Source organism: Coregonus clupeaformis, chromosome 15, assembly GCF_020615455.1.
Source record: "Coregonus clupeaformis isolate EN_2021a chromosome 15, ASM2061545v1, whole genome shotgun sequence".
NCBI classification, from domain to species: domain Eukaryota; kingdom Metazoa; phylum Chordata; class Actinopteri; order Salmoniformes; family Salmonidae; genus Coregonus; species Coregonus clupeaformis.
Window position 1 is genome coordinate 22265005 of NC_059206.1, and position 26161 is coordinate 22291165.

At 43.8% G+C, this 26161-nt stretch overlaps 1 protein-coding gene across 1 annotated transcript in view; it reads right to left on the reverse strand.

Annotated features, from left to right (window-relative positions):
• Positions 1–2309: 2309 nt before the first annotated feature.
• Positions 2310–26161, reverse strand: part of LOC121582789 (A disintegrin and metalloproteinase with thrombospondin motifs 6) — an 89506-nt gene continuing 65654 nt past the window's right edge. The window contains exons 20-26 of the mRNA XM_041898890.1: positions 22760–22923; positions 12501–12639; positions 10133–10262; positions 7789–7993; positions 7427–7603; positions 5025–5181; positions 2310–3295 (exon numbers count right to left, since the gene is read on the reverse strand). Of these exons, the coding sequence (XP_041754824.1) occupies positions 3186–3295; positions 5025–5181; positions 7427–7603; positions 7789–7993; positions 10133–10262; positions 12501–12639; positions 22760–22923 (1082 nt within the window). The 3' untranslated portion in view covers positions 2310–3185. The remainder of the gene's footprint in view (positions 3296–5024; positions 5182–7426; positions 7604–7788; positions 7994–10132; positions 10263–12500; positions 12640–22759; positions 22924–26161) is intronic.

The window sequence follows — 26161 nt, forward strand, 5'->3', positions numbered from 1 at the left end:
GGCCAGGTAGCAGCCAGGGAGAAGAGCCTGGGGGAGGGCAGGGAGAAGTGCCAGGGAGAAGAGCCTGGGGGAAGGGCAGGGTGAAGCCAGGGAGAAGAGCCCTGGGGGAGGGCAGGGTGAAGCCAGGGAGAAGAGCCAGGGGGATGAGCCTGGGGGAGGGCATGGTGAAGCCAGGGAGAAGAGCCAGGGGGAGGGCAGGGTGAAGACAGGGAGAAGAGCCTGGGGGAGGGCAGGGTGAAGCCAGGGAGAAGAGCCTGGGGGGAGGGCAGGGTGAAGACAGGGAGAAGAGCCTGGGGGAGGGCAGGGTGAAGCCAGGGAGAAGAGCCTGGGGGAGGGCAGGGTGAAGCCAGGGAGAAGACAGGAAAGGCCTCCCACTTGAAGAGGAAGAGGAAACAAGGAGGCGGCAACGGAAACAAACAGTATTCCACCAGAATACAAAAAGAAAAAAGCACCATTGAGTTGCATAATATTCTGTTATTTGCTGTTTGTATTCTCTTCGAAGAGTGGAGGTGGGGAGCAGAGAGGAGAGGGAGGGAAGGTGGAGGATGAGGGGGGGTGACACTGTCTGGAGGTAGTCTGTCTGTGGCAGACCGGATCTGCGTGGTCTGGCAACACATTGTGGTCTACTGGGAGGGACGTGTGTGTGTGCGAGTGTGTGTGTTCAGTACTGGCCCTTCACTTAACTCCAGTCACAGTGCTGAAGAGGCTGTGCGTTCTTCCCACTCTGATGAAATCTCGGCACTACACATATACTGTTATAGAGCTGATACAGAGGTCCTCTGGCTTTGATTACAGTATAGTTCACTTATAGTAACTATCTCCAATAGATTTTGATGAGGCTATTAGAGGTGGAGTATAATAACTACATGATAATGGTAACAACACTAAGGTCCTTCAAAGTCAATACAGTACTTCAATGACAAACTGTGTAGTTTGCAATCTTTGTAATTATTCACAAATCCATTATTTTGCATCAACAATGGGCCTCCTTTTGAAAGGTTCTGGCACAAAGTGAGTGTTTAAACGAAGGCACCCCTCCTTTTGAAAGGTTCTGGCACAAAGTGAGTGTTTAAAACGAAGGCACCCCTCCTTTTGAAAGGTTCTGGCACAAAGTGAGTGTTTAAAACGAAGGCACCCCTCCTTTTGAAAGGTTCTGGCACAAAGTGAGTGTTTAAACGAAGGCACCCCTCCTTTTGAAAGGTTCTGGCACAAAATGAGTGTTTAAACGAAGGCACCCCTCCTTTTGAAAGGTTCTGGCACAAAGTGAGTGTTTAAACGAAGGCACCCCTCCTTTTGAAAGGTTCTGGCACAAAGTGAGTGTTTAAACGAAGGCACCCCTCCTTTTGAAAAGTTCTGGCACACAGTGAGTGTTTAAAACGAAGGCACCCCTCCTTTTGAAAGGTTCTGGCACACAGTGAGTGTTTAAAACGAAGGCACCCCTCCTTTTGAAAGGTTCTGGCACAAAGTGAGTGTTTAAACGAAGACACCCCTCCTTTTGAAAGGTTCTGGCACACAGTGAGTGTTTAAAACGAAGGCACCCCTCCTTTTGAAAGGTTCTGGCACAAAGTGAGTGTTTAAACGAAGGCACCCCTCCTTTTGAAAGGTTCTGGCCCAAAGTGAGTGTTTAAACGAAGGCACCCCTCCTTTTGAAAGGTTCTGACACACAGTGAGTGTTTAAACGAAGGCACCCCTCCTTTTGAAAGGTTCTGGCACAAAGTGAGTGTTTAAACGAAGGCACCCCTCCTTTTGAAAGGTTCTGGCACACAGTGAGTGTTTAAACAAAGGCACCCCTCCTTTTGAAAGGTTCTGGCACAAAGTGAGTGTTTAAACGAAGGCACCCCTCCTTTTGAAAGGTTCTGGCACAAAGTGAGTGTTTAAACGAAGGCACCCCTCCTTTTGAAAGGTTCTGGCACAAAGTGAGTGTTTAAACGAAGGCACCCCTCCTTTTGAAAGGTTCTGGCACACAGTGAGTGTTTAAACGAAGGCACCCCTCCTTTTGAAAGGTTCTGGCACACAGTGAGTGTTTAAACGAAGGCACCCCTCCTTTTGAAAGGTTCTGGCACACAGTGAGTGTTTAAACGAAGGCACCCCTCCTTTTGAAAGGTTCTGGCACACAGTGAGTGTTTAAACGAAGGCACCCCTCCTTTTGAACGGTTCTGGCACAAAGTGAGTGTTTAAACGAAGGCACCCCTCCTTTTGAAAGGTTCTGGCACACAGTGAGTGTTTAAACGAAGGCACCCCTCCTTTTGAAAACAGAAAATAAAAAAGAGAAAGACGACAACAAACAAACATAGAACAAAATAATGGTCTGACCGTAGCACCTGTGTATTTGTGTTCAGCTCCTCTGATAACATGGAAGTAGAAATAACTCCAGACATAGCACCTCTTTTTCTGGTTCCAGCACAGAACATTTTAGAAACATGCACATCCCATCGCCCTCCAGGACTCTACTGACAACACGTGGCATAATCACAGACAGATTTAATGCAAACGCTTGAAGGACACTACGGGTGATGACGTCTTGAACAGGAGTTCATTACAGTACTGGTGGGTTTGGTGATGTGGGAGTGTTTGGGTGTCATTTATGGGATATTCACACACGCTAGTGCACTGGAGCAAAAGTCTGTCTGTCTGTCCATATAGCACCATTACGACTCCAACCTCCATTTATAAGCTACACTCCCTCCTCCTCTCCCCCTCTCCTCCCTTCCAGTGGCTACTCCCTCCATCCCTGCGGTGCTTCCGCTCTATGTGTGATGTGTCCAGCACTTTGGATTAAAAAACAACAACAACAATAAAACAACAACAACAATCGGATGACAATAAAATAATAAAAATAATATTAATTATTATTATTATAATAAAAATAACATCAGTAACAATAATCCTCTAAAGTTCCCACTTCACAGAAGTGACAGTAATAAACGTCTGTGTCAGCGTGTCCGCTGAGCAGTGGTTAGGTTTCCACGGTGATGATGGGGTTTGGGGGGAGGGGTTTGAGGGGGTAGTAGGTGTGATAAACGGGTAAACCCCTCTTTTCTTTTCGTCTCTCGTCCCAGTGTCTCCTAATCCTCTTTCCTCCGTCTCTCCTACTGGTCTTGAATTTTTTCCCCTCTTCCCTCTCTCTTTCCCCTCCAGCTCCTTCTCTTCCTCGCTTTCTTTCTCTCCTTCTCTCTCTCAGTGGGTCAGCGTCCTTGGCACGTCTTGCAGCACATCTGTCTGAAGTACGCGCGGCCACAGAACTTGAACTTCAGCACCAGTGGGCAATATGCCACTTTGTTTACATCTTTACATTCTGGAGAGAAAAATACAAAAGTTTGAAGATAAAGGAAAGAAGAAGACCAAGAGGAATGACAATGTCTATGAACCACCTGTGTGTGTGTGTGTGTGTGTGTGTGTGTGTGTGTGTGTGTGTGTGTGTGTGTGTGTGTGTGTGTGTGTGTGTGTGTGTGTTTGCGTGTGTGTGCGTGTATGTGTGCAGGATGTTGTAATATTGCTGTTCTATTCAAATTAATTAAATGCATTCCAGACCAGTTTCTAACCTCAGACAGGTGCACCGGCACCGGTCCCAGAGATAGTTGTCTGACACCTATTTAGTCAGGTCTTAGCTGTTAGATTTAATATAAGCGGTCCTCCGAGCCTGTCCCTGGTACAAATAAGGTTGAGAAACACTGTGCACTATTCCAAGTTTCGCTTGTCTTTGACAAACAACCGGCCCTAATAAATCTCCCCTCTGTGTCGCTGTGTAATGGTATGTTTCAGCTGATGGATGGCCTGCTGTAACGTTCCCGCCTTTCTCTCACTATCTCTCCCTCCCTCTCTGTGTGCTATATGATTAAGTAAGGAGAACATACCATACCAAAGGAATGTCTAGAACTATCTCACGTCACATGAGCGGTGCGCACTTTTCTGTTAATCACTTTGGCCCTGTCTTCTGAAAAGGACTATTATTTGTGCTTTCTAAGCACTTACTCTTACTGGTATGTGAAAGATCAGCTTCTTTCTCTTCTTTTTACATTTTACATTTTAGTCATTTAGCAGACGCTCTTATCCAGAGCGACTTACAGGAGCAATTAGGGTTAAGTGCCTTGCTCAAGGGCACATTTACGTCATTTAGCAGACGCTCTTATCCAGAGCGACTCACCAATTGGTGCGTTCACCCTATAGCCAGTGGGATAATCACTTTACAATTTTTTATTTCTTTTCTTTCTTACATTGTATGTATCAATCCAGGTTGGTCTCATTGAGGTCAAACTTATTTTGTAAAAGAGACCTGGTTCTTATGCCTTTTTACAGATGAATAATCATAAGCAAACATTACTGTCTGTCTTGAGTGTTGGCCTGTAATAGTAGTCAGAGGCTAGTCCAGATCAATCTCTCTCTCAACCCTTCACAATGTAATAACACCATCTAACACACATCCCACAGACACACATTACACCATCTACACTGAGACAGATGCTGGCCTGATTCACCGACCGGGCTGTCTGCCACACACACGCGCAACCTCCCCCTCACCACCACCACCACCACAGACATAGTTAGGTGGACGAACAGGGCAGAGCAGAGCCTCTAAATGCCTTATCAGGCTGTGGCCTGGGAGGGAGAGAGGGAGACATGCTCTCCCTGCTGTTCGCCTGTCTGTCTGTCTGTCTGTCTGTATGGGACAATTAGCCTGAAGCTAATCCCATTAGCCATTAGCGTCTCCACACACTCTGCTCTGCTCAGCGTTTCCATTCAGCCCCATCGACGTGTGGGCTGGGCCTGTCCCTATGCATCCTAACACACATCCATCATAGCAGGGAGAGGATGGTCCAGACTGCTCTGACCCGCAGCCAGCTCAATCTCACTGGAAAGATGAATGCGGTGTGTTCTGTAAGAGTTGTGTCACCCCACCGTGTTTAGGTCATACGGCTGAATGGAACTAGGATGGAGCTCTTGTAAAGGGGTGGCTGGATTGGTGGGTGAGGGTTCTGTGTGTATGTGTATATGTGTGAGTGCGAGTGTGTGTGTTCTGTACTCACCGTCACCGTTGGCGATGGGCACGGCGTCACACTTGCTCTCACACTGCTGCATGGCGGTGGGTCTGAGGCCCTCGGTACACTCACTGGAGGGCTTGCCCGTGTAGGAGAGACACTGCACCGTCCGCATCTGCTGGCCCAGCCCACACTGCGCTGAACACTGTTGTGAAACACACACACACACACAGACATTATTAACCACACTGCACCAAACAATGAAACACATAGATATTATTAACCACACTGCACCAAACACTGAAACACATAGACATTATTAATCACACTGCACCAAACACTGAAACACATAGACATTATTAACCACACTGCACCAAACACTGAAACACATAGACATTATTAACCACACTGCACCAAACACTGAAACACATAGACATTATTAACCACACTGCACCAAACACTGAAACACATAGACATTATTAACCACACTGCACCAAACACTGAAACACATAGACATTATTAACCACACTGCACCAAACACTGAAACACATAGACATTATTAACCACACTGCACCAAACACTGAAACACATACATTATTAACCACATACTGCGGTCAAAAGACACATACAGAGTTATTAACCCTCAATACAGCCACACTGTTAAAACTCATACCCATGTGTTATAACCTATAGTAATTGAGTCATTTACACAGTCAAACAGCACTTTACTGCTGGCTGGCAGTGTAATGTTGATGACATTTAATGAAAATGGGGCGGCAGGTAGCCTAGCGGTTAGAGCTTTGGGCCAGTAACCAAAAGGTTACCTCTATGGGCCAAGCCAAGCTTAGCTTAGCCTGAGTGTGCAGATTCTCACTGCGCCCTGTGTTGCCTTCCCAGCAGACACTCAGCGAGTCTGACTAATCACTACGGACATAATAGCTCATCCTATTAAGTCACCGTTAAGAGGAAGGAGAGAGAAAGAGAGCGAGCAAGCTGAGAAACCAAGGTAAGTAGAATGGCCTTCATGAACTGTTGAAGTGACTGAGTCTGACCACACACAAACATACAGTACATGGACATACATAGAACTAGAATGAACATTCTACATGCACAGACGATTATGGGAGGAATGTGATAGTAATGATTTAATGGGCATCAGTCAGACTGCAGTCAGCTGGTCTACATTAGAACAGAGAGATGGTAGCTATCCGCTGTAGACACAAGAGACATGCAGTTAGTTGCATCAACTAGAAAAGTCTAGTTAACTACATCGGCCAGGGTTATCAGTCCAACCCAACAGTTCTTCTATCAATGTTATTATCTGTACTGTAGTAGTTCTCTTAGTTGTCTGTATCATAGTAAAGAAAGTATTTCTGGTCAGGTTCTGTAGTAGAAGGCTTCCAGATACTTCTAGATATACCTGGATGTTATTTAGGGACCTAACCAGGTTGTGGTGGGATTGCAGTGGTGGACTTTGTTGTGGTAGTAAAGGAACTGTGGGGGGTTAGAGGTCAGAGTCCAGAGGTTAGAGGTCATGGGGTCTGGTCCCAGGTTCTCATAACAACAACAACCGGTGCTCTCACTTCAATCAGATGGCAGTAAGCCGTATAAGCACCTGGTAGATAACCTCTCTGTGGCCCATCAAACGACAGGGTTTGATGGATCTAATATATACCAGTAACACCACAGCTTTGTCTGTTTAGACCAAGGACTTTCTCACGCACTGGCCAAGGTGAGGTGTATCTACCTCTCTCCCATTCCTCTCTCCCGCCTCTCTTTCCCTCTCCCTCCCCCTCTATAATTACGGCCTTCACCCTCTCCTCTCCTCCTGTCTCTCACCCCTGTCTCTCCTCTCCCTGAGCCGTAAAAAGGGCAGCTTGTTGTGAAGGTAGTGCTTCGCTCCCCGGCCTCGCTGCCAGAGGCCAAAAGGTCACTGGTTCAAATCCCACTTAAGACCCTCCATTGACGTGAGCCATCTGTCAGGGCTGGCCTGGGCCATAATAAAGGCAGTCTAATTGGGAGGGGATGACATGCAGGCTGGGATGTGAGGCTCCACAGAGCCTGATCTGAAGGGAGGGTAAGCCTGGTGGCCCGGTGGGCACAGGGGCCAGATACGTGTTGATGGGATGGTTGAGATCTGACTGGGGCCGCAGCACACAATCACACACACACACATGCATGCACGCAAACACAGGCAAGCAGACAGGTTGGACAGGCACACATGACCAGCGCTCTAGGGACCCCAGTTTATGATCAAAGCATACATTCTGTTGATTGTTCACCAAAACAGGGGATTTGATGTCTGTTCTTCTTGGAATAGCTTAGTTTACCTGCCTTTGGTACAAACATGTTGTGTTTTGACATTCCCATGTCAAGACATATTGAAGCAATGAAAAGTGAATGGAAAAGTGAAAGGAAGCAATGATTTCTGAAGGGGGAACCAATCTTACCTGTCCCCATTCCCCTGGGATCCATCTAGGTGGCGGACAGCGTCCCAGACTGCAGCGGATCCTGACGGGGGGCTTATTGTGGGGGGGACAGTGGGCTGGGGGGAAAGTCTTGGTCAGGTCGTTGCTCTTACACAGCACGATGCGGTGCTTGAACCCAGGGCCACATTTGGGCGTACACTTGGGGCAGAAGGAAGAACAGAAAAGCTCAATAAAACTATTAAACTTTGAATGTTTTCTACAGTAAATATTCTAGTTCTCTATTACAACTACTGCTGTCACGCAAAGCAATCCCAGTGGACAAAACTGATTAAAATGACCAGTATTTCCCGCTGGGATGTAAAAAGGGGCGGTCCTTCTCCTACCTCTGACCAATCCAGAGTGACCCACCGAGGGGGACAGGACTGGTTATTGCAGGCCTCTCGTTCTATAGGTCGGTGCGTCAGACAGTGGCTGTCCTCCAGGGTCTCCTCCTCAGCAGGCCCCATCTTCCTGATACACAGAACCGTCCGAGTCCGCATCCCGCCATCACATGTCTTCCCACAGTCCGACCAGTCCCCAATAAACCACCTACAACAACACAATCACAACATTAGAACATCGACTTAACCACAACTTTAATATAACAACAATAGAACTGCCACTTTAACTGTAACTTTAAGAGAACTGTTCCATTGGAATCATATGGATCAGATCAGTATTCATATGGCCGACAGTATTATGCAGTATCAGAAATTGGATAATATGCTTCAATTGTATATTCTGGTGTAAATAACAGTTTTCTTGTGCACTGCCACTACTTATTCCCTTTAAGGGCAACACATTTCTCTAACTACACAACATGTTGTCAGAACACAGCCAACACAGACATCCAGCGACTGGGAGACGTTACATTCCTGATCCATCTTACGTCATCCACAGGAATGTACAGAGAATGAACATTGTCTCCCAACATCTGGGTTGCCTTCCATTCCCCCCGCCCATGCCATGCTGGGTATTCTAAAACAATCATGTTTACACGCTCATGTTGATACACTACTCTCCCTGACTGTGGACACTATGTTTGCGTTCCTGATTGAAAAATCACGGCATGTGTTTGTTGCAGTTCACTTAAATACTGCAATGGACAACAAGGGCTGTCTGAGAGTCTGAGAAGAGAGAAAAAGGGAATCCACTAACAAGCTGAATACACACATAGATAGTGTTTGTTCCAATGTCAACCTGGCCCTTAATTGAGTGAGCTGATGAGTTCAAAGATAGCTTTCTTGGGCATTAAGTGAAGCCAGGAACGGGCTCCATATCAAAACAAATCAAATCAAATTTTATTTGCCACATACAACAGGTGTAGACATTACAGTGAAATGCTTACTTACAAGCCCTTAACCAACAATGCATTACTATTTTTTTATTTTTTTAATAGAAAATAGAAAAAGTGTTAAGTAAAAAAATTAAAGCAAATAACTAAAGAACAGCAATAAAATAAAATAACAGTAGGGAGGCTATATACAGGGGGGTACCGGTGCAGAGTCAATGTGTGGGGGCACCGGCTAGTCGAGGTAATTGAGGTAATATGCACATAGTGCAAATAGTCCGGGTAGCCATGATTAGCTGTTCTGAAGTCTTATATCGTTTCATTACAGATGCCCATCTAACTGTAACGACTCATTCATATACACCCAAATATACACACACATCACTATTGGCAGACGGCTTCAGCCCATTGGCCAAAAGCATTTAATCCTTTTTTCCAATTGAACATTTGAGACATGATTGAACTCTGTCTGACCATTCCCTCAGCCCTTGCAGAGAGGCTAAGCGCTTTTGGCCACAACACACACACAGACGGACGCACACTCTCAAGGACGCGCATGTGTGCACTCACCACTCGCATACACACAGACGGACACACACACACTCTTGCGTATGTTATCCCTCGAGGGTTCATTGAGTAAACTAGCCAATACAATTAAACACAGGTGGTCATTTTCAGCATTTTCATTTTTTGGCATTAAACAAGCTTCGAAAATAGTTAACATATGAAGTTATAAATCATTGCCGTTTTATTTTAGCATTTTCTTCAAAACACATTTTACAGCTAAGGGACTCCTTGAAGGCAAATTAATATAGCAAGTCATAATCGTTTTTTTACTAAATAGTTTTACGTTTCTTAACCAGAGCTTATGATAGAACTAAATGTTTGTGTAGTCTTCTGAACCCACTCCACCCACTATCTACTATTAGTTGGTCTCTGGTTGTCAGTCATTGAAAGGTTGTATGTAATAAGTGTTCTGGACCTGAGGTCCAACACTAGTATTAGTATTTCCTCTGAGCCAAGTTAGCATACAGTACACAAATCCAGCATAGTTTAGCAGGGTATCTTTCTGTTCCAAGATGGACATTAGGTTAATAGTGTCTGAGGGTCTTACCTGGGGAGCAGGTTGCATTATATTGTATGGTATTGTATTGCATTGTATTGTATTGCAATGTATGGTATTGCATTGCATTGTATTGTATTGTATTGCAATGTATTGTATTGCATTGTATTTTATTGCATTGTATTGTATAGTATGGCATTGTTGGTTGAGAGTGACTGGTGGTCTTACATACTCTGTGGGGGCAGATACTGTACATGACCACTGCATAGTATTGTATTGAACCGTATTGTCCTGTATAGCACTGTATTGTAGATGAAGGTCTTACTGTACGTACTCTGGGGGGCACGGTTCAGTGTTGCAGGACCTCTGGTTCTCTGGAGGTTTGTTGTCTGGGTCACAGTAGCTGTTCTGCACCACCGAGTTATCATCCAGACGCTTACACAACACTTCCTGCTTCTGGGAACCTAACAGAGAAGAGGGAACAAACACACACAACACCCAGTTAATGTCCAGCCTCTTCCTGTATGATGCATCATTTCCTGGGAACCCTGACAGAGAAGGGGAGCAAAACACGCACACAACACCCATTTCAATGATTAACTACTGATTCCTGAAAATGTAAGAAAATACAGTAGCGAAAATCACCTTCTTATTCTCCTGCACATGAAACAGAGTGCAGCAGGCAGCTCCATACAGTGCAGTGTGTCTGTGTTTAGGTGGAGACGTAAAGGATGGTTTCAGTCTGTGGTAAACCAGACGTGTAAATGCCTGGTGCCTAACAGGATATGTTGGCAAACATCCCTTTTACAGAGCAGCGGCTCTTTACTTTGGCTGCTGGCGCAGAGTCTGAGGGCTACCGTATCGCTGTCACCCAACTCTCTCTCTGTGTGTGTGTGCGCGTGTGTGTGCGCGTGTGTACGCACGTGCGTGTACCCTCTCAGAGAGGGTCTGTATGGGGTCTCATGAGACATATCCTAGGACCTATACCATACTAATCTTGCCCACCAGCCGGCTCTCTCTCTGTCGAGACGTTTGGTTTCCAAGCGCCACAGAACGGGACTTGACTGGAAGTCTGTGGCAGGAGCGGACGAAACAACCGCTGATTTTAATTGGCTGATCTCTCAGTCCATCATCACTACCTAGCATAACCCTTAGAACCTCCTCTCTGGATTTCGAAGTGGGAGCAGCACACTAACCAAGGAAGTGAGTTTGGGAAATCGGAAAGTTCTATGGTCACTGTGATAGAAAATGTATTTTGATTGTCCCATTTAATACAGGTACAAGGTTAACACCATACTGGTCTGACTGGTGTAATGAGATATGCACGTGTGTGTAAGGTGACAGAGAGAGAGTGTGAGTGCCTGCCTGCCTGCTTGCCTGAGTGTCTGCCTGCGAGAATGTGCACATGTGAAGGCATTTGTATAGTGGTATACACACCAATAGTATAGCTGGATTGGTGTTAAAGTATCATGCTTGCAGAGGGTAGTGAAACTGAAGTGGCCAGGATGTCACAATATGTTTTTAAAAGGTTTTATTAGCACAGAGGTGCATTAAATGAAACTTTATGATTAGCAGCGTCAGCTAAATTCAACGGCTATATGATTTAAGGCCCATATCCAAAACGTAAGGATCTGTTATATTGATTTTTATATGTTGTAAAGTGTTGCTTGGTAGAAGTCCCAAAAGCCAAAAGCCAGAATGTCAACTACATTACAATTACAATCTACATTACAATACTAAGGTATCAACATATATATGATATGATATCTGTAGCTCTTTGCTTTGGTCATGCATAGATCTCCTTTCTCAAAAACTCTATTTTGGGGTCTTTTTCTGTTCTGTGTATGTGTTTTTTTGCTAGAATATTGCAGGAATTTAGTGGCCATGCTTGACAGCTGGAGAGGAACAGTATTTATTTCTTCATAAAAGCCAATTGCTTTTGGGGGTAAAATGAGTTGGTTTAGTCATTCTTGAGGCAGTGGTCGACATTTCGCTGTGGTTTCAGAGTTAGGAGGTTTCAGTATGCAGTAGGACAAGGGTTTTGGAGCGGCAGACCGTTGTATCTCTGGCAAGTCAGACTGTATGCTAGCTAGCCCTGGTTAACCAGAAGATATGCAAAGCAGCTCATTCATAGAAATTACAACATATTCATGTGCCTGGTTTAAATATGGAAAACACATATTAGGTTTTTCTTAAAAGCTGAAATTACATTTAGAAAGCAATAAAGTTATGATCCTACAAACCCATGTGAAATTATCATACTGGGTTACCCCACAGTATTCTCCAGTATTTTGATAAGTATTGGTTGGTCTGGATTGGAAAGACACACACACAAGACACAATGTATCTCATGTTGGAGAAAGCTACTGTTATTGAAAAGAAAACAATAAAAATGGCCACAGTATTTAACCATATTCCATTACCAGATAGCTAGAACAGCACTTTTAAAAAGCCATAGATCTCTGACACCTAGATTCATGCTCCCCACAGTCTCCATATTTACAGTATTGTGTTCCGTAGGGCACAATGTTGAACATAGCCATAACATTTTGCAACAGAAAGCAAAAATTAGCTTATTTATTGGACAGAGAGCATTGGATAACTTCAAGTACCCAGTTTCAAAATGTTTTCTCTTGTTTGGTGCCTAATGAACAGGACCAGGACAGAGCCATATATGGGCATGTGGTTGGTGCAGTGCATACCTCCAGCGCAGGTGGCGGAGCAGTCGGACCAGGCCAGATGGTGCCAGGAGAAGCCCACCTCGTTGTCCCCACTTCCTGTTCTCTGGATGGGAACATTGAACTTATAACGGATCCCCATGTTCTGTTCCTGGAGAAGAACCTGGAGGTGAGAGGAAGACACTCTTTGATTATATGCATTTATAGCGTTGGCTTCAGTTCCATATTAAATCATTTTAAGTGCATTTTCCATTCCGACGTCCTGAATTTAAAGAAACTGAAATTAAACAACTGAAATGGAATTGATCCAAACCTTTATCGTACTTTGCTTTATGTTTTTTTTTTTTTTTTGTTCAATGTCCGCTCAGCCCACTTGCCCATACACTCTATGGGCAAAAGTTTTCAGACCCCTTGACTTTTTCCACATTTTGTTACGTTACAGCCTTATTCTAAAATTGATTACATTGTTTTTTCCCTCATCAATCTACACACAACACCCCATAATGACAAAGTAAAAACTGGTTTTTAGAAAGTTTTGCTAATTTATTACAAATAAAAAAACGGAAATATCACATTTACATAAGTAATCAGATCCTTTACTCAGTACTTTGTTGAAGCACCTTTGGCAGCGATTACAGCTGCACAGCTATTTTCAGGTCTCTCCAGAGATGTTCAATCGGGTTCAAGTCCGGGCTCTGGCTGGGCCACTCAAGGACATTCAGAGACTTGTCCCGAAGCCACTCCTGCGTTGTCTTGGCAGTGTGCTTAGGGTCGTTGTCCTGTTGGAAGGTGAGCAGGTTTTCATCAATCTCTGTACATTGCTCCGTTCATCTTTGCCTCGATCCTGACTAGTCTCCCAGTCCCTGCTGCTGAAAAACATCCCCACAGCATGATGCTGCCACCACCATGCTTCACCGTAGGGATGGTACCAGGTTTCCTCCAGACGTGACGCTTGGCATTCAGGCCAAAGAGTTCAATCTTGGTTTCATCAGACCAGAGAATCTTGTTGTCCTTCAGGAAGGTTCTCCCATCTCACAGAAGAACTCTAGAGCTCCTTCAGAATGACCATTGGGTTCTTGGTCACCTCCCTGACCAAGGCCCTTCTCCCCCAATTGCTCAGTTTGGCCGGATGTCCAGCTCTAGGAAGAGTCTTGGTGGTTCCAAACTTCTTCCATTTAAGAATGATGGAGGCCACTGTGTTCTTGGGGACCTTCAATGCTGCAGACATTTTTTGTTACCCTTCCCCAGATCTGTGCCTCGACACAATCCTGTCTCAGAGCTCTACGGAGAATTCCTTCGACCTCATGGCTTGGTTTTTGCTCTGACATGCACTGTTAACTGTGGGACCTTATATAGACAGGTGTGTGCCTTTCCAAATCATGTCCAATCAATTGAATTTACCACAGGTGGACTCTAATCAAGTTGTAGAAACAACTCAAGGATGATCAATGGAAACAGGATGCACCTGAGTTCAATTTCAAGTCTCATAGCAAAGGGTCTGAATACTTATGTAAATAAGGTATTTCTGTTTTTTATTTTTAATACATTTGCAAACATTTCTAAAAACCTGTTTTCGCTTTGTCATTTTGGGTTATTGTGTGTAGATTGCTGAGGATTTGTTTTTTAAAATCCATTTTAGAATAAGGCTGTAACATAACAAAATGTGGAAAAAGTCAAGGGTTCTGAATACTTTCCGAAGGCACTGTATGTAATGTATACAATAACTATGTATTTATACTATGATCCTCCCATTCTATGGAATGCCCACCGCCCTCATATGTAATTTCTGCTAATATGTTTTACTAGGCGGAACAGATAAGGTTAACTTTGATTCTATACAAGTAAAGTATAGAAAAACCCAACTTATCACATGGCATGTGCAATGTCTACATAATGGGGGAACAAAAGCATACGGTTCTCTTAAAGAGATTGTCACAAGATGTGGTTTTCTTGCAAGAGTTACATTTTTTTTATTTTATTAGAAATGTAACATTTAAAGAGGAGCTGGGTTGGAGAGGCCTATGATGCCACCTACTGTAGTAACAGCAGAGGAGTAAGCCTCCTGATAAATAAGAATACACAATTTTCCCAAATATACCAGCACATGGACCAAGAAGGCCATTTTCTAATGTTTAATTGTACCTTACATGGTGAAAGATACACATTGATTTCGATGTATATCCCACCAGGGGCAAGTCTGGTGTTTTTAGCTATATTAGATAAAATCCAGAACCATTATTTTAGCAGGTTACCTAAATTGACAGAGACGTAGTAATAAGAAAGGCATGTTTAGGGAGCCTCCAAAGAGGCTGAAAAATGTAATCTCTGCAAATTATTTACAGCACACCTGGATATGATTATTCCCAACTACAAAATACTATTAAAAAAAATTCTCAAAGTAAGTAAAGCTATTCAAGAATTGACTACATTTTTATATCTTAAAGAATGCACTCAACAATTTACTGGATTTAAAAATGAATGATATAGTGATATCGGATCATTCTCTAGTATCATGTTTAATTACACCAATAGAAAATACACTTAGCGACAGAATCTGGAGAATGAACAGAGCGCATCATCTGGACCCGAAATTTATTAAAAACCTTTACCATTACAAATGTTGACATACAGTGCCTTCAGAAAGTATTCACAACCCTTGACTTTTTACACATTTTGTTGGGTTTTTGTCAATGATCTACACAAAATATTCTGTAATGTCAAAGTGGAAGAAAACTTTTAACATTTGTAAAAAATATATAAATAAAATAAAAAACACTAGTATATCTTGATGACATAAGTATTCAACCCCCTGAGTCAATACATGTTAGAATCACCTTTGGCAGCATTACAGCTGTGAGTCTTTCTGGGTAAGAGCTTTGCACACCTAGATTGTACAATATTTGCAGATTTTTTTTTATATATATATTTCAAGCTCTGTCAAGTTGGTTGTTGATCATTGCTAGACAGACGATTTCAAGTGTTGCCATAGATTTTCAAGCCGATTTAAGTAAATAATTTAACTAGGCACTCAGGAACATTCAATGTCGTCTTGGTAAGCAACTCCAGTGTACAGTATATTTGGCCTTGTGTTTTAGGTTATTGTCCTGCTGAAAGGTGAATTTGTCTCCCTGTGTCTGTTGGAAAGCAGACTGAACCAGGTTTTCCTGTAGGATTTTGCCTGTCCTTAGCTCTATTCCATTTATTTTTATCCTAAAAACACTCCCTAGTCCTTGCCGATGACAAGCATACCCATAACATGATGCAGCCACCACCATGCCTGAAAATATGAAGAGTGGTACTCAGTGATATGTTGTGTTGGATTTGCCCCAAACATAACGCTTTGTTTTCAGGACATAAAGTTCCTTTCTTTGCCACATTCTTTGCTGTTTTGCTTTAGTGCCTTATTGCAAACAGGATGCATGTTATGGATTTATTTTATTCTGTACAAGCTTCCTTCTTTTCACTCTGTCATTTAGGTTAGTATTGTGGAGTAACTACAATGTTGTTGATCCATCCTCAGTTTTCTCCAATCACAGCCATTGAACTTTGTAACTGTTTTAAAGTCACCATTGGCCTCATGGTGCAATGCCTGAGTGGTTTCCTTCCTCACCGGCAACTGAGTTAGGAAGGATGCCTGCATCTTTGTAGTGACTGGGTGTATTGATACACCATCCAAACTGTAATTAATAACTTCACCATGCTCAAAGGGATATTCAATGTCTGCTTTTTCTTAAAAACGAATCTACCAATAGGTGCCCTTCTTTGCAAGGCATTGAAAAACCTCCCTGGTCTTTGTGGTTAAACCTAGTTTGAAATTCACTACTCGCCTGAGGGACCTTACAGATAACTGTGTGTGTGGGGTACAGATATGAGGTAGTCATTCAAAAATAATGTTAAACACTGTTATTTCACACAGAGTGAGTCCGTGCAACCTATTATGCGACTTGTTAAGCAAATTGTTACTCCTGAGCTTATTTAGGCTTGCCATAACAAAGGGTTTGAATAATGAAGACATTTCAGCTTTTCATTTTTAATTAATTAGTAAAGATTTCTAAAAACATCATTCCACTTTGACATTACGGGGTATTGTGTGTAGGCCAGTGACCAAAAATCACCATCCATTTTAAATTCAGGCTGAAAAGTCTAGGGGTGTGAATACTTTCTGAAGGCACTGTAGAGGACAGAGAAAAACCGACCCCCGATATAATTTGGGATGCATTTCAGGCGCACATTAGGAGGATGATAATCTCATACTTGGCTAAAGTTACATCTGATTTAGAAATTACAATTACAATTAAAGAAAAATTAATCACTATCTTAGAAAAAGCCCATAGAAAGTCTAGAAAATAACAACATGGGGGAACTTAAGCAGGAATATGATCTTTTACTTTTGAAGAGAGACAACAACTACAGGTTAAACTCAAATAAAGCATACTATTTAATGGCAAATAAACCTGGTAAATATCTCACAGCTCTCACAAAACAAATACATGCTAAACCACTTATAATTTTAAAAGATAAAGATACAAAAGTAGTAATTAGAAACAACAACGCGATTAATTACAATTTTAAAAGCATCTATGAAAATGTATTTAAATCTGAATTAAACAACAGTTGGATGGATCCTATATCCTTCTTACACTCAACAACTCTAAAGCAATTATCAACGTCACTCAATTCAGTACATCCTAGTTCCATGTATTAAACAGTTATTTCAGTTATATTAAAATCAGGAAAGTCTGGCGAGTCCCCTGCTGATTATAGATCCATACGTTTAATAAATTGTGACAATAAAATATAAGCAATATAAGCTTATAAGCAATAGAATGGCAATAGTCTTACCAGACTTGATTCATATCAATTAAACAGGGTTTATTAAAAATAGACACTTACAAACAAATACAAGAACATGTTTCAGTTTAATACAATACGCAAAAAAACAAGAAATAGATTGATCAATAATGGCTGTTAATGCCGAAAAGGCTTTCAACCATCTTGAATGGCCTTTTCTATTCAACACTTTGGAAGCTTTCAACTTTCCAGCTGAAATAATACATTTAATAAAAATGTCCTAAAGCAAAAATATATACAAATAATACATTATCTGATTAAATTGCTTTAGAAAGGGGTGCAAGACAGGGGTGTCCCCTCTCCCCCCTCATGTTTTCACTAGCAATCGAACCGCTTGCAGAAAGAATTAGACAGGACCTAAACGTAACAGGTATCAGTATTGGTAATGAATATCAACTAAACGTATTTGCAGATGATCTCCTGATATACCTGACCAATATTGATAACTCAATGTCCCCTTTGCTAAAAATATTTTCAGAATACTCAAAAATCTCAGGATATAAAATAAACATGGGAAGAAATCTGTACACAATTCCTGGAAGCGGAACATTTCCCAGTACTCCATGGCCTGCATACTCACCAGATGCATACGACAGTGTGTTCCAGTTCCTGCCAATATCCAGCAATTTCGCACAGCCATTGAAGAGGAGTGGGACAACATTCCACAGACCACAATCAACAGCCTGATCAACTCTATGCGAAGGAGATGTGTCGCGCTGCATGAGGTGTGTAGTGGCGCAGTGGTCTAAGGCACTGCATCGCAGTGCTAGCTGTGCCACTAGAGATCCTGGTTCGAATCCAGGCTCTGTCGTAGCCGGCCGCAACCGGGAGACCAATGGGGCGGCGCACAATTGGCCCAGCGTCGTCCAGGGTAGGGGAGGGAATGGCCGGCAGGGAGGTAGCTCAGTTGGTAGAGCATGGTGTTTGCAACGCCAGGGTTGAGGGTTCGATTCCCACAGGGGGCCAGTATGAAAAAAATAAAAATAATGTATGCACTAACTGTAAGTCGCTCTGGATAAGAGCGTCTGCTAAATGACATAAATGTAAATGTAAATGCAAATGGTGGTCACACCAGATAAATCAAAACAAATTTTATTTGCCACATGCACCTTATACAACAGGTGTAAATCTTACAGTGAAATGCTTACTTACAAGCCCTACCCAACAATGCAGTTTCAAGAAAAATAACTGTTAAGTAAAAAATGGATGAGTAAAATTTTTTAATTAAAAATAATTAAAACAGTAGGGAGGCTATATACAGGGGTTACCGGTACAGAGTCAGGGATAATGCAAATAGTCCGGGTAGCCATAATTAGCTGTTCAGGAGTCTTATGGCTTGGGGGTAGAAGCTGTTAAGAAGACTTTTGGACCTAGACTTGGCGCTCTGGTACCACTTGCCGTGCAGTAGCAGAGAGAGCAGTCTATGACTAGGGTGGCTGGAGTCTTTTACAATTTTTAGGGCCTTTCTCTGACACCGCCTGGTATAGAGGTCCTGTATGGCAGGAAGCTTGGCCAAGTGATGTACTGGGCCGTATGCACTACCCTCTGTAGTGCCTTGCGGTCGGAGGCCGAGCAGTTGCCATACCAGGCAGTGATGCAACCAGTCAAGATGCTCTTGATGGTGCAGCTGTATAACCTTTTGAGGATCTGAGGACCAATGCCTAATCTTTTCAGTCTCCTGAGGGGGAATAGGCTTTGTCGTGCCCTTTTCACGACTGTCTTGGTGTGTTTGGACCATGATAGTTTGTTGGTGATGTGGACACCAAGGAACTTGAAGCTCTCAACCTGTTCCACTACAGCCCCGTCGATGAGAATGGGGGCGTGCTCAGTCCTCTTTTTTTTCCTGTAGTCCACAATAATCTCCTTTGTCTTGATCACGTTCAGGGAGAGGTTGTTATACTGGAACCACACGGCCAGGTCTCTGACCTCCTCCCTATAGGCTGTCTCATCGTTTTCTGTGATCAGGCCTACCACTGTTGTGTTGTCAGCAAACTTAATGATGGTGTTGGAGTCGTGCCTGGCCATGCAGTCATGGGTGAACAGGGAGTACAGGAGGGGACTGAGCACGCACCCCTGAGGGGCCCCCGTGTTGAGGATCAGCGTGGCAGATGTGTTGTTACCTACCCTTACCACCTGGGGGCGGCCTGACAGGATCCAGTTGCAGAGGGAGGTGTTTAGTCTCAGGGTCCTTAGCTTAGTGATGAGCTTTGAGGGCACTATGGTGTTGAACGCTGAGCTGTAGTCAATGAATAGCATTCTCACATAGTTGTTCCTCTTGTTTCTGGGATAATGGTGTTGACGTGAGCCATGACCAGCCTTTCAAAGCACTTCATGGCTACAGACGTGAGTGCTACGGGTCAGTAGTCATTTAGGCAGGTTATCTTAGTGTTGTTGAGCACAGGGACTATGGTGGTCTGCTTGAAACATGTTGGTATTACAGACTCAGTCTGGGACATGTTGAAAATGTCAGTGAAGACACTTGCCAGTTGGTCAGCGCATGCTCGGAGTAAAAGTCCTGGTAATCCGTCTGGCCCTGCAGCCTTCTGAATGTTGACCTGCTTAAAAGTCTTACTCACATCGGCTAAGGAGAGCGTGATCACATAGTCATCCGGAACAGCTGATACTCTCATGTATGCTTCAGTGTTGCTTGCCTCGAAGCGAGCATTGTAGTGATTTAGCTCGTCTGGTAGGCTTGTGTCACTGGGCAGTTTGCGGCTGTGCTTCCCTTTGTAGTCTGTAATAGTTTGCAAGCCCTGCCACATCCGACGAGCATCGGAGCCGGTGTAGTACGATTCAATATTAGTCCTGTATTGATTCTTTGCCTGTTTGATGGTTCGTCAGAGGGCATAGCGGGATTTCTTATAAGCGTCCGGGTTAGAGTCCCGCTCCTTGAAAGCGGCAGCTCTACCCTTTAGCTCAGTGCGGATGTTGCCTGTAATACATGGCTTCTGGTTGGGGTATGTACGTACGGTCACTGTGGGGACGACGTCATCGATGCACTTATTGATGAAGCCAGTGACTGATGTGGTGTACTCCTCAATGCCATCGGACGAATCCCGGAACATATTCCAGTATGTGCTAGCAAAACAGTCCTGTAGCTTAGCATCTGCTTCATCTGAACACTTCCTTATTAACTGAGTCACTGGTGCTTCCTGCTTTAGGCTTTGCTTATAAGCAGGAATCAGGAGGATATAATTATGGTCATATTTGCCAAATGGATGTCTAGAGTTTTTTCTCCTCTGGTTGCACATTTAACATGCTGATAGAAATTAGGTAGAACAGATTTAAGTTTCCCTGCATTAAAGTCCCCGGCCACTAGGAGCGCTGCCTCTGGATGAGCATTTTCCTGTTTGCTTATGGCCTTATACAGCTCATTCAGTGCAATCCTAGTGCCAGCATCGGTTTGTGGTGGTAAATAGACAGCTATGAAAAATATAGATGAAAACTCTTTTGGTAAATAGTGTGGTCTACAGCTTATCATGAGATACTCTACCTAAGGCGAGCAAAACCTTGAGACTTCCTTAATATTAGATTTTGTGCACCAGCTGTTGTTTACAAATATACACAGACCGCCACCCCTTGTCTTACCGGAGTCAGCGGTTCTATCCTGCCGATGTAGCGTATATCCCGCCAGCTGTATGTTCTCCATGTCGTCGTTCAGCCACGACTCGGTGAAATATAAGATATTACAGTTTTTAATGTCCTGTTTGTAGGATATCCGTGATCGTAGGTCGTCCATTTTGTTTTCCAAAGATTGTACGTTGGCTAATAGGACTGATGGAAGAGGCAGATTACTTGCTCGCCGTCGGATCCTTACAAGGAACCCCGACCTACATCCACGATATCTCTGTCTCTTTCTCATGTAAATGACGTGGATTTGGGCCTTGTCGGGGGTCTGTAGTATATCCTTCGCGTCCGACTCACTGAAGAAAAAATCTTTGTCCAGTACGAGGTGAGTTACGTACAGAATAAATTACAAATAACGTGAAAAAACACACATAATAGCACAATTGGTTAGGGGGCCGTAAAACGGCAGCCATCTCCTCCGGTGCCATGTATTCTAGATACTTGACTGGTTTTCTGATCTACGCCCCTACTTTTTTTTAAAGGTATATGTGACCAACAGATGCATATATGTATTCCCAGTCATGTGAAAACCATAGATTAGGGCCTAATTTTGCATTTATATTTTTGTTCAGTATAATAATGACTCAATAATCCATGCTATAAATGCTATAAAGTCCGGAAGTTGTGGGCGGAGCTAGAAATGTGGCTGTCAGAAGTATTACAATGTAAACCTACTTTTAATGAGTCTATCTGCATATTTCAAGGCATGGCAAATAGGGGTGTAGTGAGATACCCGATGGGTTGAACGATTCTCTTCTCCCATACACAAAAAAAAATGTATGCACGCATGACTGTAAGTCGCTTTGGATAAAAGAGTCTGCTAAATGGCATATTTATTTTTATTTTATTCATCACTCATCTTGAAAAAACGTATAGTAAAAACTTGGAAATCAATCAATCTGCCATCATTAACACAATGGAAAAATCAAATGATTTATTATTTAAATATAGAATAAGTCCTCAGTAAAGAGTTACTATACTGCAGCGGAGACTCTAATTATCCAATGGGCACTGTGTTTATTGTAGCGTATGTGATGCAGTAAGGGAACATAGAAATTATGCACAGTTTTCAGTTGCCACAACCGAATGGCCTGTGGTGGGATGGAGAGCTCTGTTTATTCCTAATCCTAACCGGGTTAACCCCAGCCCTATTCCAGTAGTGCTGTGGGGTCTGGTATTTCCAGCATTCATGTCCAGGAAAAAGCCACTGCGGTCCTGAGGGCCACTGAGTGGGACGGTTTAGAGAAACACAAACACACACACACAGACATGCACACACACACGCATGCACGGCAATGCTCAAACACGCCATTACACCCACTTACACCCGTGCATATACACACACAGGTTTTCACATGTCAGACCACGCTTGCACACACAAACACACACTCTCACCAAAACACATGTACATGTGTATTTGAATTGAGACAGAAATGGCTTTTCAATATCTACATTGCTGTATATACCGTTTAAAACCCCAAACCACCACGGTCTTACTGTCAGCTAAGGTTTGCTGGGAGCAGCTGTTGTGCTTCATGTCAATTCAAACTGATAATCTCTCTAGACAGTACACACAACAATGGCCCATTTCTCTATGGGTTGGTAACATCTGAAGGTTCTCTTTGTGAAATTCCCTTTTTCGTGGAATCTCCCCCTCTCTCCACCCCCCAAATAGACTAAGGACACCCGGTAGGCTGAAAGATGCCTGAAAAAGCCCTTCTGTGTTTGATCATCTTTCTGTGTCAAAGACAAACCCCTCCCACATTGTTTACTCAACACACAACAAAACAGTAAAATGTGGTTACCATGACGACTAGGTTTTCCGTGGTGGCCCCCAGGGCCTCTAGTGACTCAGGTTCGTCAAGGGGTCTCTTGTAGTGAAACGCCGTCCCTGCGATGTCAAACTTCCTGGGCCAGTCGATGGTCCACGCTCCGTTGATGTAGTAGTCATCTCCCTCCGACTTCAACGCTACAGAATGGCACAGATAGAAGAGGGTTACTAGTTGGATTTGTACCCACAACACTGTGAAGATGGTGCCGGAGGGGATGGCTGCCGTTTTATGGACTCTTAACCAACCGTGCTATTTTGTGCGTTTTTTTGCAACTTATTTTGTACATAATGTTGCTGCTACCGTCTCTTATGACCAAAAAGAGCTTCTGGACATCAGAACAGCGATTACACACCTTGAACTGGATGAAAATGGTTTCTTTAATGAGTCGGACAAGAGGGATTTGCTCCAGATACCCGACAGGGCCCTCATCCCCGTCATTCGCAGTAGAAAGAAAATGAGATATCGCGGAAGGAGATCGGGGTGCTTGGTAAGGAGCCGGCGACGAGTGGCTAATCTGCCTTTGCCATCGATACTATTGGCCAACTTACAATCGCTTGATAATAAAGTGGACGAACTACAGGCACGAATATCCTACCAACGGGACATTCAAAACGGTATTATCTTATGTTTCACAGAGTAATGGCTGAACAAAGACATGAATAACATACAGCTGGCGGGTTATACACTGTATCGGCAGGATAGAACAGCAGCCTCTGGTAAGACAAGGGGTGGCGGTCTATGTATATTTGTAAACAACAGCTGGTGCACGATATCTAACAAAGTCTCAAGGTTTTACTCGCCTGAGGTAGAGTATCTCATGATAAGCTGTAGACCACACTATCTACCAAAATAGTTTTCATCTATATTTTTCATAGCTGTCTATTTACCACCACAAACCGATGCTGGCACTAGGATTGCACTGAATGAGCTGTATAAGGCCATAAGCAAACAGGAAAATGCTCATCCAGAGGCAGCGCTCCTAGTGGCCGGGGACTTTAATGCAGGGAAACTTAAATACATTTTACCTCATTTCCACCAGCATGTTAAATGTGCAACCAGAGGGGAAAAAACTCTAGACCACCTTTACTCCACACACAGAGACACGTACAAAGCTCTCCCTCGCCCTCCATTTGGCAAATCTGACCATAATTATATCCTCCTGATTCCTGCTTACAAGCACAAACTAAAGCGGGAAGCACCAGTGACTCAGTTAATAAGGAAGTGGTCAGATGAAGCAGATGCTAAGCTACAGAACTGTTTTGCTAGCACAGACTGGAATATGTTCCGGGATTCTTCCGATGGCATTGAGGAGTACACCACATCAGTCACTGGCTTCATCAATAAGTGCATCGATGACGTCGTCCCCACAGTGACTGTACGTACCCCAACCAGAAGCAATGGATTACAGGCAACATCCACACTGAGCTAAAGGGTAGAGCCGCCGCTATCAAGGAATGGGACTCTAACCCGGAAGCTTATAAAAAATCCCGCTATGCCCTCCAACGAACCATCAAACAAGCAAAGTGTCAATTCAGGACTAAGATTGAATCGTACTACACCGGCTCCAATGCTCGTCGGATGTGGCAGGGCTTGCAAACTATTACAGACTACAAAGGGAATCACAGCCGCGAGCTGCCCAGTGACACGAGCCTACCAGACGAGCTAAATTACTTCTATGCTCGCTTCAAGGCAAGTAACACTGAAACATGCATGAGAGCATCAGCTGTTCCGGATGACTGTGTGATCATGCTCTCCGTAGCCGAAGTGAGTAAGACCTTTAAACAGGTTAACATTCACAAGGCCGCAGGGCCAGACGGATTACCAGGACGTGTACTCCGAGCATGCGCTGACCAACTGGCAAGTGTCTTCACTGACATTTTCAACCTCTCCCTGTCTGAGTCTGTAATAACAACATGTTTCAAGCAGACCACCATAGTCCCAGTGCCCAAGAACACTAAAGTAACCTGCCTAAATGACTACCGACCCGTAGCCATGAAGTGCTTTGAAAGGCTGGTCATGGCTCACATTATCCCAGAAACCCTAGACCCACTCCAATTTGCATACCGCCCCAACAGATCCACAGATGATGCAATCTCTATTGCGCTCCACACTGCTCTTTCACACCTGGACAAAAGGATAACCTATGTGAGAATGCTATTCATTGACTACAGCTCAGTGCCATTAAAGCTCATCACTAAGCTAAGGACCCTGGGACTAAACACCTCCCTCTGCAACTGGATCCTGGACCCAGGTGGTAAGGTAAGGGTAGGTAACAACACATCCGACACGCTGCTCCTCAACACGGGGGCCCCTCAGGGGTGCGTGCTAAGTCCCCTCCTGTACTCCCTGTTCACGCATGACTGCATGGCCAGGCACGACTCCAACACCATCATTAAGTTTGCCGATGACACAACAGTGGTAGGCCTGATCACAGAAAACGATGAGACAGCCTATAGGGAGGAGGTCAGAGACCTGGCCATGTGGTGCCAGGACAACAACCTCTCCCTCAACGTGATCAAGACAAAGGAGATGATTGTGGACTACAGGAAAAAGAAGAGGACCGAGCCATTCTCATCGACGGGGCTGTAGTGGAGCAGGTTGAGAGCTTCAAGTTCCTTGGTGTCCACATCACCAACAAACTAACATGGTCCAAGCACACCAAGACAGTTGTGAAGAGGGCACAACAAAACCTATTCCCCCTAAGGAGACTTGGCATGGATGCACCATCGAGAGCATCCTGACTGGTTGCATCACTGCCTGGTATGGCAACTGCTCGGCCTCCGACCGCAAGGCACTACAGAGGGTAGTGCGTACGGACCAGTACATCTCTGGGGCCAAGCTACCAAGACTATTTGCATTGACCCCCCCCCCTTTTACGCTGCTGCTACTCTCTGTTTATTATCTATGCATAGTCACTTTAATAACTCTACCTACATGTACATATTATCTCAATTACCTCGACTAACTGGTGCCCCCGCACATTATCTCGGTACCGGTACCCCCTGTATATAGCCTCACTATTGTTATTTTTACTGCTGCTCTTGAATTATTTGTTACTTTTAGTTTGTATTATTTTATATTGTATTTTTTGTGATTTTTTTTGGTATTCTTTCTTAAAAATGCATTGTTGGTTAAGGGCTTGTAAGTAAGCATTTCACTGTAAGGTCTACACCTGTTGTATTCCGCGCATGTGACAAATAACATTAGATTTGATTTAATTTGATTTGATTTGTTAGCCCTCTGAGATAAAGGCAGGAGGTATGCGCTGGCTAAGACACATTTTCAGCTCTCAGGCATTGTTGAGCATACTTAAAAAAGCAGCATGTTAAAATGCTGACAAGAGTGGTGAGCCAAAGACTACCCGGGAATGGTTGC